Here is a 15,226-nt window from a genome sequence, read left to right as displayed (position 1 = left end):
TTATGGTCTAACCTGTATCACCAAGCTAATAATACTTACAAGTACATCAGTTCGGCTTGCCGTCGAAACAATTCATTCTTTTCATTCACCAGCTCGAAGAGTTGCATTATCAAATCTTCAACCTCCTTCGAGTTAGCCTGCAACCTGATATCGAGATCGATGTCCGCTTCTACACCCTCACACCGTTCCCTTATCATCTTTTCCAGTACGATACCCTGCTTTTCAAGACCCTGCTGTTGCGTCTCGATGATCTGCAACTCCTGATGAATTTCCTTGAGCGGTAACATTTTGATAGGTTTCCGTTCCGGCAGCGGAGCAGCGATCAACGGTAAGGCTGGTGCAGGACCTTTGCGACGTTTCCATTTGCCTTGGGACGATTTATTCGCAAGAATAGAGAAACCCCCTCCAGGACTACTAAAACTATGCCCATTTCCTTCGCTAGTAGGGGAACTTTGCGATTGACGGTTCCGGTTTTGTGCCTCCTTGTTGTCTTTCATTTTTTCCCATTGTCGCCCACTGGCATTTGAGCCTTCGTGCACCGGAGACTCTGGTCCATCTTCATCCAAAACTAGCGGAACGATAATTCTGCGGTATACCACAGATTCGTTGCTTGTTCCGCGGCTCATTGTTTCGGATGGTTCACGATCGGGATTGCTCAGGAGACTCGCATCGACAGTAAGCAATCGTTGGCTAGGTACTCTCGGTAAGCTATCCTCCTGATGCAAAGATTGTTTTGGAGTGGATGTAGTGTGAGGTATCGGAGGTGGTGCCGGAGCTAGACGTTTCTTGCGCGGTGTTGTCAGGGTGCCACTTCCACTGCTGGTAGATAAGTTCTCAATTGACACTTTCTCTGCACTAGACGATGCTGCCTGAAGCTGCTGGGATAGGATCGGTGTCGAAGAACCCACTGGTGCCACTGGAATATCGGGCGCCTTTCCTTTCTTACGTTTCGAAACAATCATTGAAGAAGGTCCACTCTCCAGACTGGACGCTAGTGATACATTCGAGCTACTCAACCGGCTGCTTGACATTAAGGAATTGTCCAAAGAACTGATGGAATCGTTATAGGCATGCGCTTTTCTTGGCGTCGGAACCGGTGTTCGACGAGGCGAAGGTTTCGATACTGGCACTATTTCCGGCTCGTCGGTCGCACCATCATCATCGTCTTCATCGAAAGGATTCGCCGGGACGGGTTTTGACGATGCAATGCCAACGACCGGTTTCACCTTTGGTGGTGGTGGTCTCGGCGGTTTCGACGACGGAGACTGCTGATTGTCTTCCTCTTCGTCATCGCTACCGAAAGGATTTGTGCTAACGCGTCGCAAAGTAGGGACAGGCTTTCCGCTAGCTGGAACCTTTCGTAAATCTACTATTTTTTCATCACCTTCTCCATTATCATCTTCATCTCCGAATGGATTAAGATCGGATGGATATTGTTCTTCATCGTTTGTATCTTGCTCCGTGCTAAGTGGCACGTTCTCAGCACCGCTGCTTACTTCCGTACTTTCAGATGGTATTTTCTTGTCTTCATTCACAGGCACTTCAGAATCACGAACCGTATTTTCTACAGTTTCATTAGGCAATGTTTTACATTCAATGTTTTCTGTCGCTTCCTTAAGTTTCGTGGGTTCTATTTCCAACTCAGTACTGTCGTTTTCTTCAGGCACATCTATTTCCTGTGTAGGTGGTTCCGATTCTGCAACAGATGGCGGAGTTTCGGAGCCTATGATAATTTCAACGCCGACGGCAGAAACTTCCTGCTCATCTTCCTTTGAGATCTCTATTGATGGCTGTTTTATTTCAGTTTGCTTATCATCAATATCATCCTGCTGATTTAAGATCTTCAAATCACTGGATTCGATAGTTTCTGTTGCCTTGGCAGCAACATCTAATTCCTTCAGAACACTTTCCTTTTCGTTCCGAGCTTCATTTGAAGTGCTTGAATTTTTCAATGCATCTGACTCTTGTTGTATCGTCAGAGGCACAGCTTCTTCTATATCTTCGGAAGATTCAAGCTTTACGATCGATGAATTTATTTTCAAAGAGTCTTTCTCTTTCATCTCCGATCCTTCAACAGCAGGAAGTACTTGATCTTTTGTCGGCTCGGTATGTACAGGAACTGTCGATTCAGTTTGCAATTCAAATTTATCTTCATGTGGAACACTGTCAGGAATGACGTCCAGAGATGTATTCGTTCCACTGCCCAAATCATCTTCATTTAGATCTTCTACCAACTTTTCAAACTCATCATCCACATTATCCGAATCGACCGCATCATTCGTCTCTTTCGCTTCTAAACTGTTTGCCAACAAACTTGGTGGTCCGTTCGATGGTAATTCGGGCGGTTCATCTTTGTGTTTTTCTACTTCATTGAGCGTTTCTTTCAGGAAGTTGCTCATCCGCGTCTTGCGTTCTAAATTGGACGTTTTCTCTTCATCGCTTAGCGGTGCGGATTCGAAAAATGAAATCCGATCAAGCAGCTTGCTGCTGCGAACGTTCTTCGGTAGCCCTACAGTTCCAGCAACCGGTGTGACACCACCGGTGATAATTGACGAACGGCCGCTTCCTTCGGACGAAGGGGATGATTCGCGTCGCTGCTCCAGCTGTATCTCTTCATCTGGACAGGTTTCACAGCAATATTCACCGTCGATTTCCGTTTCGTAAAAACTACCCACGGTCAACTGCGTACCGCAACGGGCACATTTGAGACACGAGCGATGGTAGCTCTTTTCCCCGAAGCTGATGCGTTCTGCCAGAAAGATGGGATTACTACAACGGTTGCAGGAAGCACGTTTGGGAACGCCCACAAATGCCGGTATGTTTGCCATCTGCGGATTAGTAAAAAGCAAATGCGTTATTGCGAATGTCAGTAGATCAAAATGTAAAGCGTTGAAAGTTAAAAAACCGCCAAGGTCAGTAGAAATGTATGCTTCCAGTTTGAAAATATTATAGCTTTCCTACAGGCAGAATAGCTACCACACAACATATAGGACAATACAATCACAACAGAGAAAAGAAAATAAGCTAAACATTAAAACGTATAAATTCATAAATAAAACAAAAAAGAAAACAAAGACAAAACACATGGAAGCAACAATTCAAATAAAGTACTAACGTGACGAAGTTGGAGAGAGATCAGAAAATTGAAAGCATTAATGCGAATAAAAATTGACCCTTTAATTGATTAATTGTTACCGTCATATCGTGTGTTAAATTTTGCTCACAAAAGGAAGTGATCGAATTAGCTCAATCAACTGGAAAAGCGACGATTTTGTATGTTAATGTTACGCATTAATCGCATTATCCGCAGCTTGTGTTTAGCTTCGTAAGCTTTGAAGCAAAGATCTAAAAATGTATCACTACAATGCATGTGTGAGTTGTGTGTTTGTGTGCGGTTTCTAAGCCATGTCTGCCATGTTTCATATGCTGATCATCTCTGTTGGAAATGTCGAACGTTACCTGGTATAGCTATTTTCCGTACTGTTACACCAGATTCCAAAGCTATCCGGTATTGGAGAAGAAGGTATAGATCTGTCGTCCCGGCTGGGTGAACAATATGTTTGATGGAGAAATTCACTAGTTGTTCTGTAACTGCGTGCGTTGGTTAACTCTTGTTGCAATGAGCTTTTCTTTTCATCGATACGATTTCTGTTTTTCGTTATCTACACAATTACAGTGGTAACGGACGCTTTCTTTGCGATTAAGGGATTTTCCTTTTTATCCGCAACCTCTATAAATATCCCGTTTACGTGCTAAGGTGACGCTAGACGATAAACAACTATTGGTACGGTTGAGTTTGTGGTGACGTCGATGAATGATGGTAATGATGAACAGTTTACAGTTTACTAAAAACACTGCTTATGCTTAACGGTTTACGGAACGATACTAATCGAAGACAAAACATACAAACGAACAAATAACTATCATAAACGTTCGTGGAGATTTATGCTCAGTTTTGGTATTGATTTGTGTGTCGATTTGTTCGATCTGCTCTTCACTATTTGCAACTGGTTTATCACCAATATTATAGTAGTCTGCACGTACTTTTTTGCTTAATTGGGTATTTAATTTATACTTAGAGATTCTTCAATTTAAACACAGATCCGATTTCCACTCAAATTTCAGAAGATTCTGCCTTTTCACACTTTTGCTGTATCTCCACACAACCAAACCAGCTTTATCGTTTGATGTTGTGTAGCGTTTGGGAAGTTTCTCGTTGTTCTACAATGTTTTTTTTTTGTTGTTGTTGTTTAATGTACGGTAGTTCTTCTTAGGCTGTATTTGGTTTTTTCCTCCTGTGTTTTTTTTTGTTTGTTCTTTCTTTCTTAGACCCGCGACTACTATTGCTACTAGTTTGCTGTCGACGCAAGTCTTAATGCCACTTTCTTTTAACAGAAAATTTCCGGCTTATATTGGCCCACTATGTCCAAACTGTTGTTATCCTCCTGCGATGCGGTGATCAGTTTTGATGAAATAGCGCACGTAATCGATGAGAAGGGAACAAAATGGTTGTGTACAGCATACGGATAAAAGACGGCAGATGGCAGTTGTAAGAAAAAAAAAGAAAAGATAGAGAGGAAGAGAAAAAAATAGAAAACACACGGTGAGCATATGCTTATCATATTATCGCAAAAACCACACAACACTTCACAAACGGTGAAATCTGTACCTAGTTCTACACTACGAATGCACTATTTTCCGGAGCCTTTTGTTAGGATTAGTTTGATTAGTAACAAGAACTAAAGAGGTGCAATATTTACGGTGTGTTTAGTTAGTTTACAACGTTTTATCACTTGCGATACACTACTTCTTAATAGCAAACGAATAAAGCTCGTGTCATCGGCATGATGCACGATGGCCAACTAAATATGAAACAGTCAGCAATGTGTTTGATGCTGCACAATTGTTGCTCTCTTTTCTGCTTTCGAGTAAGCCGAACATCAGAGTTAGTCATCTTTTTCTCACTTCATTAGAAATAAAGCCTTATCTCCCGTGCTAGTGATGACTCAGCTGTGATGATCAGCACACAACACCCAGCAGTGAAATGCCGGCTGCTTGTGGAACACATATTTACTTAAACTGTAGCCGGTGTACGCGTGATGTACGCTATACCATCACAGCTTTCAAAACGTAATGCATTGGGGAATGGCCATTTACAACACCTTGATCTCGTCGCGTTCAGCTTGGGTGCGTTTGTATACACGTGCGTGAATGTTTGTCTGAAGCGTGTTGTCTGTCGACGAACTTTACATTTGTAAAATCTCGAGCATCAGATGCTGCACCGGAAATAGCACACAACAGTTGTGTAATTTGTAGTTGCTTAACATAAGAAAAATGTATTCAAATTCTTTACGATATATTTTTTACAAAAAAGGCGTGTTTCTGTTGCATGCATAAAATGAGCTTTTTGAAAGATCTACTTTTATATGACCAACGTGTGAAAATTAACACATTCTTCTAAACAACTGACCGCGTCTGGTGGATGGAGGTGAACGGTACACCCCAACCCATTTTCGAAACGAAACATACCACACAAATCCATTTGGCTCGCCTTCTAGTTTTTACCCCTACAAACAAGGGAGGATACGGTGGATGCAACATCAAGCTGATGTATAAAACTGTCGTTCGAATTAAAAACCACTCAAGCGCACAGAAAAACCCAAGCATTTAGAAAAAAAAAACTACATAATGATTCACTGAACATCAGACACGACAAAACGCGTGATAGAAGCGCGTCGGACAAACAATAGCAGAGTTCGATTTTGGTTCGATGGTACGGAATAAAAAGATGCTATTATCTACCACACGACAGAAGAAATGGACCGATCCCAGTTTCTGCAGCACACTTCCGGCTACGCCAAAAACGGGCTAAATACGTACTGAAGGTGAAACAACGATGAATGGATTTCCGGTGCAACGTTTGGTTGCATTTCCGTCGGGTTGTACCTTCCCGTTCGGTTAAATTGACAAAAGTATACTTTTGAATAGCACGTAATTATACATGCGTGTTGCACTTTTCTATAGATTGTTTGAAAAAGTTGATTTATAGAAAAAAATAAACTGATGTATTGTAATATCGCTTTTGTGGGGGAACTTTCATAAAAGAAATTCAAATTACTAGACGTACCATCCATCAGTAACAACCTTTTTAGGAGCGTTCTGTACAACATACGGTATGAATTGTATATTATGTCTAAATGGAACTCTTATACTAATTGTGTATTGAATAAAAATAGCATATATCAAACTACATAAAGAAATTAATATAAAATAATTCGTATATTAACATACAATTAGTACTTGATACTATCATTTACAATTTTTCAGTTAATTTCATCTAAATCTGCACAAGATTTAACTACAGTTTAGACCAACTTCTCCAAATTTCACACCACTGTATAGACACTCCCGGGTGGGGTAGGAAAATATTCCCTCCACCCCACAGGCACGAGTTAAATCACAGTTCACGGGTGAGTGAAATTGATATCGAACTAACCTATTCATGGCCTCCGGTGGTCAGTATGAAGAATACAAAAAAAAACTACAGAAATAGGAGCAGAGCACCGGTAAACGATATACGTGCGGTGGTTGGCAGTGTGCAAAATGCCATACATGAACTGGGTCTAGCTCTTCGACACGCAAGCGGGCCACGGGAACTACGTATAATTTGCCATCATTATTGTACATTTCCTTTGCTCAAAATCATTTCCCACTGAGATGTAATATTCTATCACGGCTCCAGATAGCGTTAGCATTTCCCTCTATCTGGCCCGGTGATGCTGTTGTCTATCAGCTTTAGGTTTTTCTTTGATCGCCTTTTTTTTTCGCAATCCAATTACTCTGCATTCGGACGGTTAACCTAGAAATTCACCGCCACCGCCATGTACCTGGACAACACAATCCCTCACCCCATTCCCTTCCCATCTGCACCATAAGATGTGATTATGGTAATGATGATATTACGGGTTGATACAACCAACATGCACACGGATTGATGGCGCATAGATGCGCAGACACGATGGGAATGGTCTACGGGGGAGCCTACGGAGTGCTGTAACGGTGCTGTTTAGTTTCTTAGCTCCAGTGGGAATATGCGACTTGACTCGGAAAATTGACTTAATTTATCCGATGTGTGGGGAGAGAATATAGAGGAATATTGATTTTTGAAGCGACCATATTTTAAATAGAAAATAATATTGCTTTACATACTGATGACATAAACTAATTTAAAAATTTGAAGTCAGTTCAAACTTGTCCTAAAGAAACCATTAAGGGGATTTGATCTTTTTTTTTGTTAAGGGCATAGATATACACTCAGAAGTTAGAAAAAAAAGAATTTTTAAAAAGAAAAACTACCCCATATATTGGATGGGAAATGTTTCCATTTGAAAAATTTAGTTAAAAAAAATAACTTCATTATTTTGATCAAATACACGTTGAAACCGTGAAGTGAAAGCAATAATAAAAGTTTAGATGTTTTCGATCAAACTGACTGTATATTTCCCCTTAACTAACATCTTTGATAAAAATTTATCAATAAGGCCAGGCCGTTCTATCTGAATAAAAAAATCATCTTTGATAAATTAAATAAGCAAATTAATATAATCAACTTCTACGTTCTATGAGTTGTAATAAGCACGCAAGCAAACAGAAACCAGAAAGCCAATTTACCGATGAGCAGGCGATCGTAAACGAAACGAAAACCCATCATCCTGATATACGACACAGTTCACACGGATAAGGACATTGCAACACCATCACCATTGTAACCACTATCGCATTGGTAAAAGCACTTATTTCACACTTCTACCGTAGCTTTATTCAACGGATCGATCGAACGGATCGTACGGATTCACGAGCGATTTATTGTCCATTCATTCTGGCACGTTGCTTACCTTCGAGGTTAGGTCATCGGTTTTGGTGTCCTTATCGACGACCTTTTTATTAGACGCTGGTTCTTCAAGTTACGAGCAGGCAGACGCGTTCATTTATAATAGAGTTTATTCCACACAAAAGAGAAAAAAGAAAGAAAAAGATAGATAAATTTTAATTAATATTATTGATTTTTTATGGATGGGTTTAATACTAAAACAGGAGTACAAAATATGTATTGGAAATATTATTAAAAAACCTTAAAGCAAAAAAAAAAGTTTTTGGATAAAACAAAATCACAAGTCAAGCATACATTAGCCTAAGGGGAGGAAACAATCCTTCTCGACTGGCAAATTCAATTTGCATGAACATTTAATTTCAATTGCAATTTCATCATTTATGAAGGGACACAGGTGTTGAATCGCAATCGGTTAAACAAAAAAAAAACAACAAAAACAAAACCATAGGCTTGGCAATTGAAGTTATCATTTTACCATGATCGCAGAATCATTTACCATTACGGATCACTGTCAACCGATTGGACCATTAATTGTTAGACACTCCTGTGTGTATGATTTTTTTTCCTTCATTTGGTATTGCTTTCGCATACCATTAACCAGCTGCAATACCGGTCAAACACTGGTTTTCGATCATAAAGTAGAATTACCACCACCTTGACACACGGGGGGTTGTGTGTAGTGTGGAATCGTGCGACTTATAATCCATTCCATTCACCGCTATGCTTAAGCTGAAGTGTTTTTTTCTTCTGTTGCTGCATTGTAAACAACACACCAGCATACGGCTTTCGCACATGACATGCTCCCAGAGTGGTGTACACAAAAAAAGCGTGCCCAGGGTTCTAGTTTGAGGGGAGAACTGTTAGTCAGCTACCAACACTTCAAGATGGTTATGATTAGAAGCTAACCCATGTGCAGTTCCTGTCCGCTAGCTTCGAATCGTTGACTGTGCACATAAGCAACAAAAAAAACTAAAAAAAAAAAGAAATGAACTGTTTGTGAGTTTTTGCATTCGGTGGACCTACCTTGATTGCTAAACACTCGGTAGTACTGGGACAGGTAGGTGAGAATTGAGAATCGATCCGGCACCTCGTATTTGACCATATCAGCCGGATCCAGTAGCGACGGTATGCCGAGATGTTGCTCCGCGATGGTGAACGCTAGTTCATTGTTGTAGTACACGTTGTCCTTGTTGAGGCTTGCAAAATCGCTGCAATAGGGGTGGCAAACGGCCGGATGCGGGTATGAAAACAATAAACACACGCACACACACACACAATATGCAACAAACACACAGAAACACAAATACATCAAGCAACGTGCGTTTGTTTTTAGGGATGAAATAGAACAAGAAAATATCACCGTTAGTGTAAAGTTTTAAAACATTTGCTTTTAAATAGAATTAGTATAATGAAATTAGTATGATTTGTGGGAAAAACCGAAGTAATTATGTCAAAATAAGGATGAAAATATTTTAGACAAAATATCAGATTATTCACTGGCTAGAAACTACCCTTAAAGATAATGATTTAATAATTTAAAAAAACACATCCATTCACACACAAACGCTTCAAAGTTAAGTAAGGCTAGGAACAACTAATGAGAAATTCTTTCCTAAAACCTATATTTAATTTCATTAATGCATTTAAGCTTCTCATTGGTCACACAGTCTAACAAACCAAAACTGGCATACTGAAGCAAAACTTTAACGTTACGTTAACGGTCTATTTGAAAATAAAACGGAACGGTTTTCGGTTTCACGGTGACTAATAAATATTCAAAACGGGACGTAATACGTGCACCAATGTGACCACATCCGTACCCTACGGCGGGTACGTCTTTATACCCATCACGGTTGCTTCTCACAATCACAACACTCCGCAATATTAATATTAATCATTCGGAAGCATACAACCGCCAGACATTTCCCTCCTGTTCTCTCTTGGGCTTCGCTGACGTTATTCTTCACCCGAGGCAGGTTACGATTGTAGGTTTATAAAACGTCCCTTTTTTCTGTATAGTCACATTCAGCCACTTCAATCGGCATATCTATTCACCGCTTATAATGTAAAAATTAAACATCAAACCGACACCGCACTGAGAAACTGGATTTTGTTTTTCTCTCTTCACAAATAGGGATGGGTAGCATTAAAACACTATCATTAAATCGCATAAAAATTGGAGCAAACCTCTCACACACACACACAGGTAGTTTCGAAAAGGTCCTCTCACATTTCTTCTACAAAAAAAACACACACTCGCACACAAGAAAATGAAATGAAAAACCACAACAAAATACACGCAGGAAAACTTGGTTTGTTGTTTTTTTTTTCGTTTCAAACTGGCCGTGAAGGTGGTTCTCCGCTTAACAACACACCGAAAAACATGAAACATATACTTACTGTGTGTGTAAAGACGATTAGTTTAGTATCTATCACGTGTGGAAGTGGATGGTTTGTTGGTTTTTTTTTTGGTTTGGTTTTGGGTTTGGGAAAGCAAGAAGCCGAAAAACAAAATTATTCGATTAGAAAGCGTTAGTAAGAGAGCGTGTGTGGCGGTTGTAACTGCAACAATGAGAGTTATTGATTGTTTATGTTGTGTCGAGTGTGTGTATGAGGGGTAATATTGTTTGGTACCAGGTTAGTTCAACATCAATGTTGTGGCTGGGTTTAGCGTGTTTAGCAGGAGCTTTCTCAGTGTTTTTTGTGTAAAGAAAGCGAAGGAATCAGATAAAACCTAAGACATGTATATATACACGCACGGCCACTGTCACAGACACACTGGGTATATGCTATACTTACATCAAATCCGGCCGGAAGTTGTGAATAATGGCGCAGAAAGCTAGACCGTCCCGCCACGAGGTGCTCATGTTCGTGATTTTAACATCCTTGTAGCCCTCGGCTATTCGGCGGCACCATAACTCTAGTGCCTTCGTTCCACGACGTTCGGACATGCTAAATTTTCTGCAGATTACAGAACCACCCAGCAACACCACCACAAACAGTCACCAACGAACATGAAAAAAGAGAGAGAAAAAAAAGAAAATTTTGATTAGAAAAATTATAAAACGCGGAATGGTAGAGGCAGCCTTTCATTACTTAATGTTAAACTGAATCAGTTTAAAAAAAGCGCGAAACTTCGCTTTCGGAAAGTCGTCGACGGGTTACGACGTCCGGTCTGGTAGGGCTCTCGTTAAACACTGAACTTAAGCGGACGGCACGAAAGCGCCGAGCGCACACGATGATGCGGGGGCCACCATGGACGCACCGATGCGTGCCAGACCGATCTCCACCCGGCGCACGCTCCGTACGCCCGTTTGGTCAACAACAACGCGCAACAACAAAACACGTCTCCACCACGGTCCTCCATGTCCTCCGTCCCCCTCCCCACCTTAAAGTGACCCTTGGCTTGGAGCTTGGAGGGTTCGTCACTTGCACGACGTCACAGTCGTTATCGTTCGGCAGGTACGTCGCCGCTGTGTTAGTCGGTGGCAAAGCACTAGGGCGTGCGTGACCGCTTACCACTTACCCAACCGTTTTCGTCTCCACAGGTTAGAGATTGTGATACAGCAGCGTTGGATATAACCTTTTTTTTATTTCTTTTGCTTCTTCCCAACATTAAGGTGCAGTGTTTTGCTTCTTTCAAATCATTAAGTCACTTGCTGACAGCCCCTACTACCACGGCAACAGCAGTCACTAAGAGTGGTTGAGGGAGGGAGTGCACTGTCTCCATGTGCCACTTCACCTTCGGACTCAGCCAGCATTTTTTTTTTTCACCACTCCCCTTATCATAGCCTTGGTAAATGGTGATTTATACAAACACCAAACAGTTCCCTTTCCCCGTCAAGGATAGGAAAGGTCGACACAATACCACAATACCCAAAAACCCATGAATGAAGAAGTCCACCAAGCATAAAAGATTGTTTATGTTGTTTCTTTTTCTCTCTTTAAGGCGCTTTCGAGATGAAGTCGTCGGAACGTGGTGTTTACGATAATTCATACAATACCACTACCGTATGTACTATCCGCGAATGATATGGGAATATTATTATACCCGACCGTAGCGAGGGTAGCGTTCTTTCCTTTTTTGGACTATCTACAGACAAAACGGCGAACGGAGATGGAAGATTGCCAGCTTTCCAAAAACATTAAAAGAAACAAGCTACGGGCAATATACGGTTTTCCTGGTGAGTCGGAAGTACGAATTTAACCTTCTTCCCTTTTACAACAGACCGAATCACCGGGTACACTCTTCCGTATTATATTGCTAGTTTCCAATCAGCACAACGACCACCACCACCAATCAGCAAAACCCCATTTATGGATATGGACCTCGAGCACCACCATCGTGAACCCTGAGTGACCGGAAATCAAGCACTGAAACAAGTTCTTCAGTGCCGAACCGGACCGTTTACCGTGTTTGTGGCAGACCTGACAGCGATTGATGTGATTGAGTAATGTATTTTTACCAAATAAGGATAATCTTGTGTACTAGCTATGGGAGAAGCACATGTACTAAAGGCTGAAATCAACGTGACAGCCAACTTTACTGTTGTTTTTTAGTTACTTATAAATAAAAAACAAATAGTCTAAAACTGTAAAAAAAATATTTGTACTCAAATATAATTCAAATGATCAGTGATGCATTTTTTTATCACATGAATATTGTAAGTTCATTAAATAAAATCAACTTCGAACGTTGTAGCTTCTTTTAATGCAAATAAATCAATGTTACTTTACGTACGTTAGGCGAAATCAAACAAAATACTCCCTCCCCCCACCGGCAAACACTGTTCACAAACATGTCGTGCCAGATTACGATCGATTCACAATTTCAAACGGTAAAAATTAATTACAAGCCACTCTTACGGTTGGGATGTACATGTAGCCACACTGCAGCATCCAACTACCCGGTTAAACGGTTATTCTGGTATATCTTGTTCTCTGGATGAGCACAACATGCAGATTAGAGATTGGCACACAACGGAGACCACTTGCTGGATGATGGTTGTCCGATAAGAAATGGCCCACATTTTGCCATCGAAGTATGATGGTGTGAAGTATTGAGATAATTGATAAAGCTTGGAAAATGTGTTTTTCTTTTGCTGCCCATATTTGCTGCGTGTTCTAACATGGAACGCTAATTTAGTTATCACCGTATCATACCATCTTATTAACGTCTTGTAATCGGGTACTAAAAGAACTGTTTGTCGTTTGTATAGTATAAACGGCGCCGGTTTCACAAGACAGGACCTGGTATCAAATTCCATCCAGACCGCAAAGCAAGGACTGAATATCTGGCGATGATCTGACGTGATAAAAATAAGTCTAGTTAGCCAGAAATGGCCGGCATGACCTCAGAGGTCGTTACGCCAAGAAGAATCGCGTACTGTAAGAACAGTTTGTACTTCAAATTTAAGAGCATTTATAAGAGATTCTCCGGTGTATCTCATTTCTTTTAGTTCCTAACTTCATTCTTTGGGCAGACTGGTGGTATCGAAGCCGCTCTTTACACGGGAGGAACGGGTATAAAATCCCATCCGGACTCGTACACAGAACTGACTATCCTATTGACAGCTAAATAAAGCTAAGAAACCCAGGAATGGCTGGCCAAAATTACTCAATATCTGAGGTTGTAGTGTCACATAAGAAGAAGGACTTTAAAGTTTGGATGCGTTATGGTACATATCTCAATTTTTTACAATTCCTAAGCTCCATACAGTTGCAATAGAAAAATTATCCGCAAAAAATAAATCTGTGTGTTTTGGAGTATGTTACTTCTTATGCTAAATGTCTAGTGGAGAAATTTTTGCATCAAAGGAAGTCCTTTTTTACAACACCACTAATAATACTTTAGTGTTTTGTAATAAATAAAACGATAGTAATATTACATCTCACACAATTAAAGTTTAACCGCGCGAGAAGTTGCTACATTGAATAACTATGAGTGCAAGGGACATCTTAAAGGGACACTCTCAGGTGAAATCATCATCATCGCTGCAAACGATGCCAAGTTACAAGCAAGCGAATAACAACGGACATTACCGTGCCACCGTGAAAGGCGTCGATGACACGGCGAGTCCGGGATTTATCGTGCAATGTCAGCGTAAACAACGAGCTACAACGGAGCACAGGGCGGAAATAATCATTATTTTAATTACTTTATTACCATACAAGATATGTCATCGCGTTGCTGACAGTGTGTCCATCTCCATTCGGTTGCACCGGCGATCGTTCCGGATATACCGGCTTCAAACGCGGATCCTGCTCAATAAAACTTAATAAACACATAGGGTCGTGTGTACGGTGTCGCGATGGACAGCAAATAAAAACGCGACCAATCTTCACTAAAACAAGAATCACACACAAGTGGCTGTATCGGGCTGCAGTCGGGCGGCACCCTCTTGCAAATAGTGTTTTGATCGACCGAGCCAAACACTCGGTGTTCGGTGTTGCAAACAACCACCAGCCGGAGCGGAACAACTTTTCACCGCTTGACTATATCGCCGTGTAACAGCCACTTGCCGCAGCTGGAACTGGATAATGTTATCAAAACGCACTACTTGCTTTAATGGAGAAAGCTCCATTAGCATCCCGATGAGCGCAAAGCGCAATCGCGCCACCATATAAGCTCAATGACCATGCGGGGTGCGGTTCGTTTCTTGTGTACCTTTTGGCCCTCGTCTCTCGCGTAAGGTCTTTTTTTTATTTCTGCCAGATGGCGCCTTTACGTACACCGTACGGTGCGTGAAGAAAAGAAAGTAAAGGAAAAATGATTAACATATACGGTACCATGGATGGTCTCGCTACTCAACCATCTGGTCCCGGCTAGAACAATAGCAGCTTCTTGTTTCGGGGTACAGGAACCGTTATCACAGGGTTTGGATCGCTACTGGACATCGGTGTACAATGTGTTCGGTTATGTGACAAATAAAATATTACGCGAAAAAAATATGTCTTCAATAGCGGCAGTACATCATACAGGGCCCAGCTAGTTTGTTTATAAATTACTTCAAAACTTCATAAACTTTTAAAGTACTAGTTTTACTTGCTTCGTTTAAAAAAATAAAAATAAAAGAGCTTCCGATCGTTTATCCACAAAAATAGAAAGCACCGTTACACAGAACTCTCCCAGAAAGGCCTAATTTGAACTATTCACGAGAACTTCAAAGCTCAAGGAACGCTGTTATTCTTCAACATTATGGTCAAGGGTCCGTCTGTGCATGATTTATTCCAGCAGGGTTGTAACGTGAAACCTTGCAATTCAGGTTAATGATATGATTTATGGTGCAGAGGCGGGGAGGGTAGGGCAATAAACGTCCAGAAGTTCTCGCGCTA

The 15,226-nt window shown here is 41.0% G+C and overlaps 1 protein-coding gene across 5 annotated transcripts in view; it reads right to left on the bottom strand.

Annotated features, from left to right (window-relative positions):
* LOC125766529 (MICAL-like protein 1) overlaps window positions 1-15,226 on the bottom strand; it is a 34,885-nt gene that overhangs the window by 1,501 nt on the left and 18,158 nt on the right. The window contains exons 1-5 of one of the 5 annotated variants that reach the window (XM_049432558.1): window positions 10,988-11,099; window positions 10,691-10,852; window positions 8,915-9,099; window positions 7,896-7,957; window positions 40-2,828 (exon numbers count right to left, since the gene is read on the bottom strand). In XM_049432558.1, the coding sequence (XP_049288515.1) occupies window positions 40-2,828; window positions 7,896-7,957; window positions 8,915-9,099; window positions 10,691-10,842 (3,188 nt within the window). In that variant the 5' untranslated portion in view covers window positions 10,843-10,852; window positions 10,988-11,099. Of the gene's footprint in view, window positions 1-39; window positions 2,829-3,459; window positions 4,446-7,895; window positions 7,958-8,914; window positions 9,100-10,291; window positions 10,321-10,690; window positions 10,853-10,987; window positions 11,100-15,226 lie in introns of those variants that run through there. The other 4 variants (XM_049432561.1, XM_049432557.1, XM_049432560.1 and 1 more) reach the window with 4 other exon arrangements.

Source organism: Anopheles funestus, chromosome 2RL (genome assembly GCF_943734845.2).
Source record: "Anopheles funestus chromosome 2RL, idAnoFuneDA-416_04, whole genome shotgun sequence".
NCBI lineage: Eukaryota > Metazoa > Arthropoda > Insecta > Diptera > Culicidae > Anopheles > Anopheles funestus.
The sequence above is the reverse complement of the archived record's forward strand: the minus strand, read 5'-3'. Positions and strand labels throughout refer to the sequence as shown.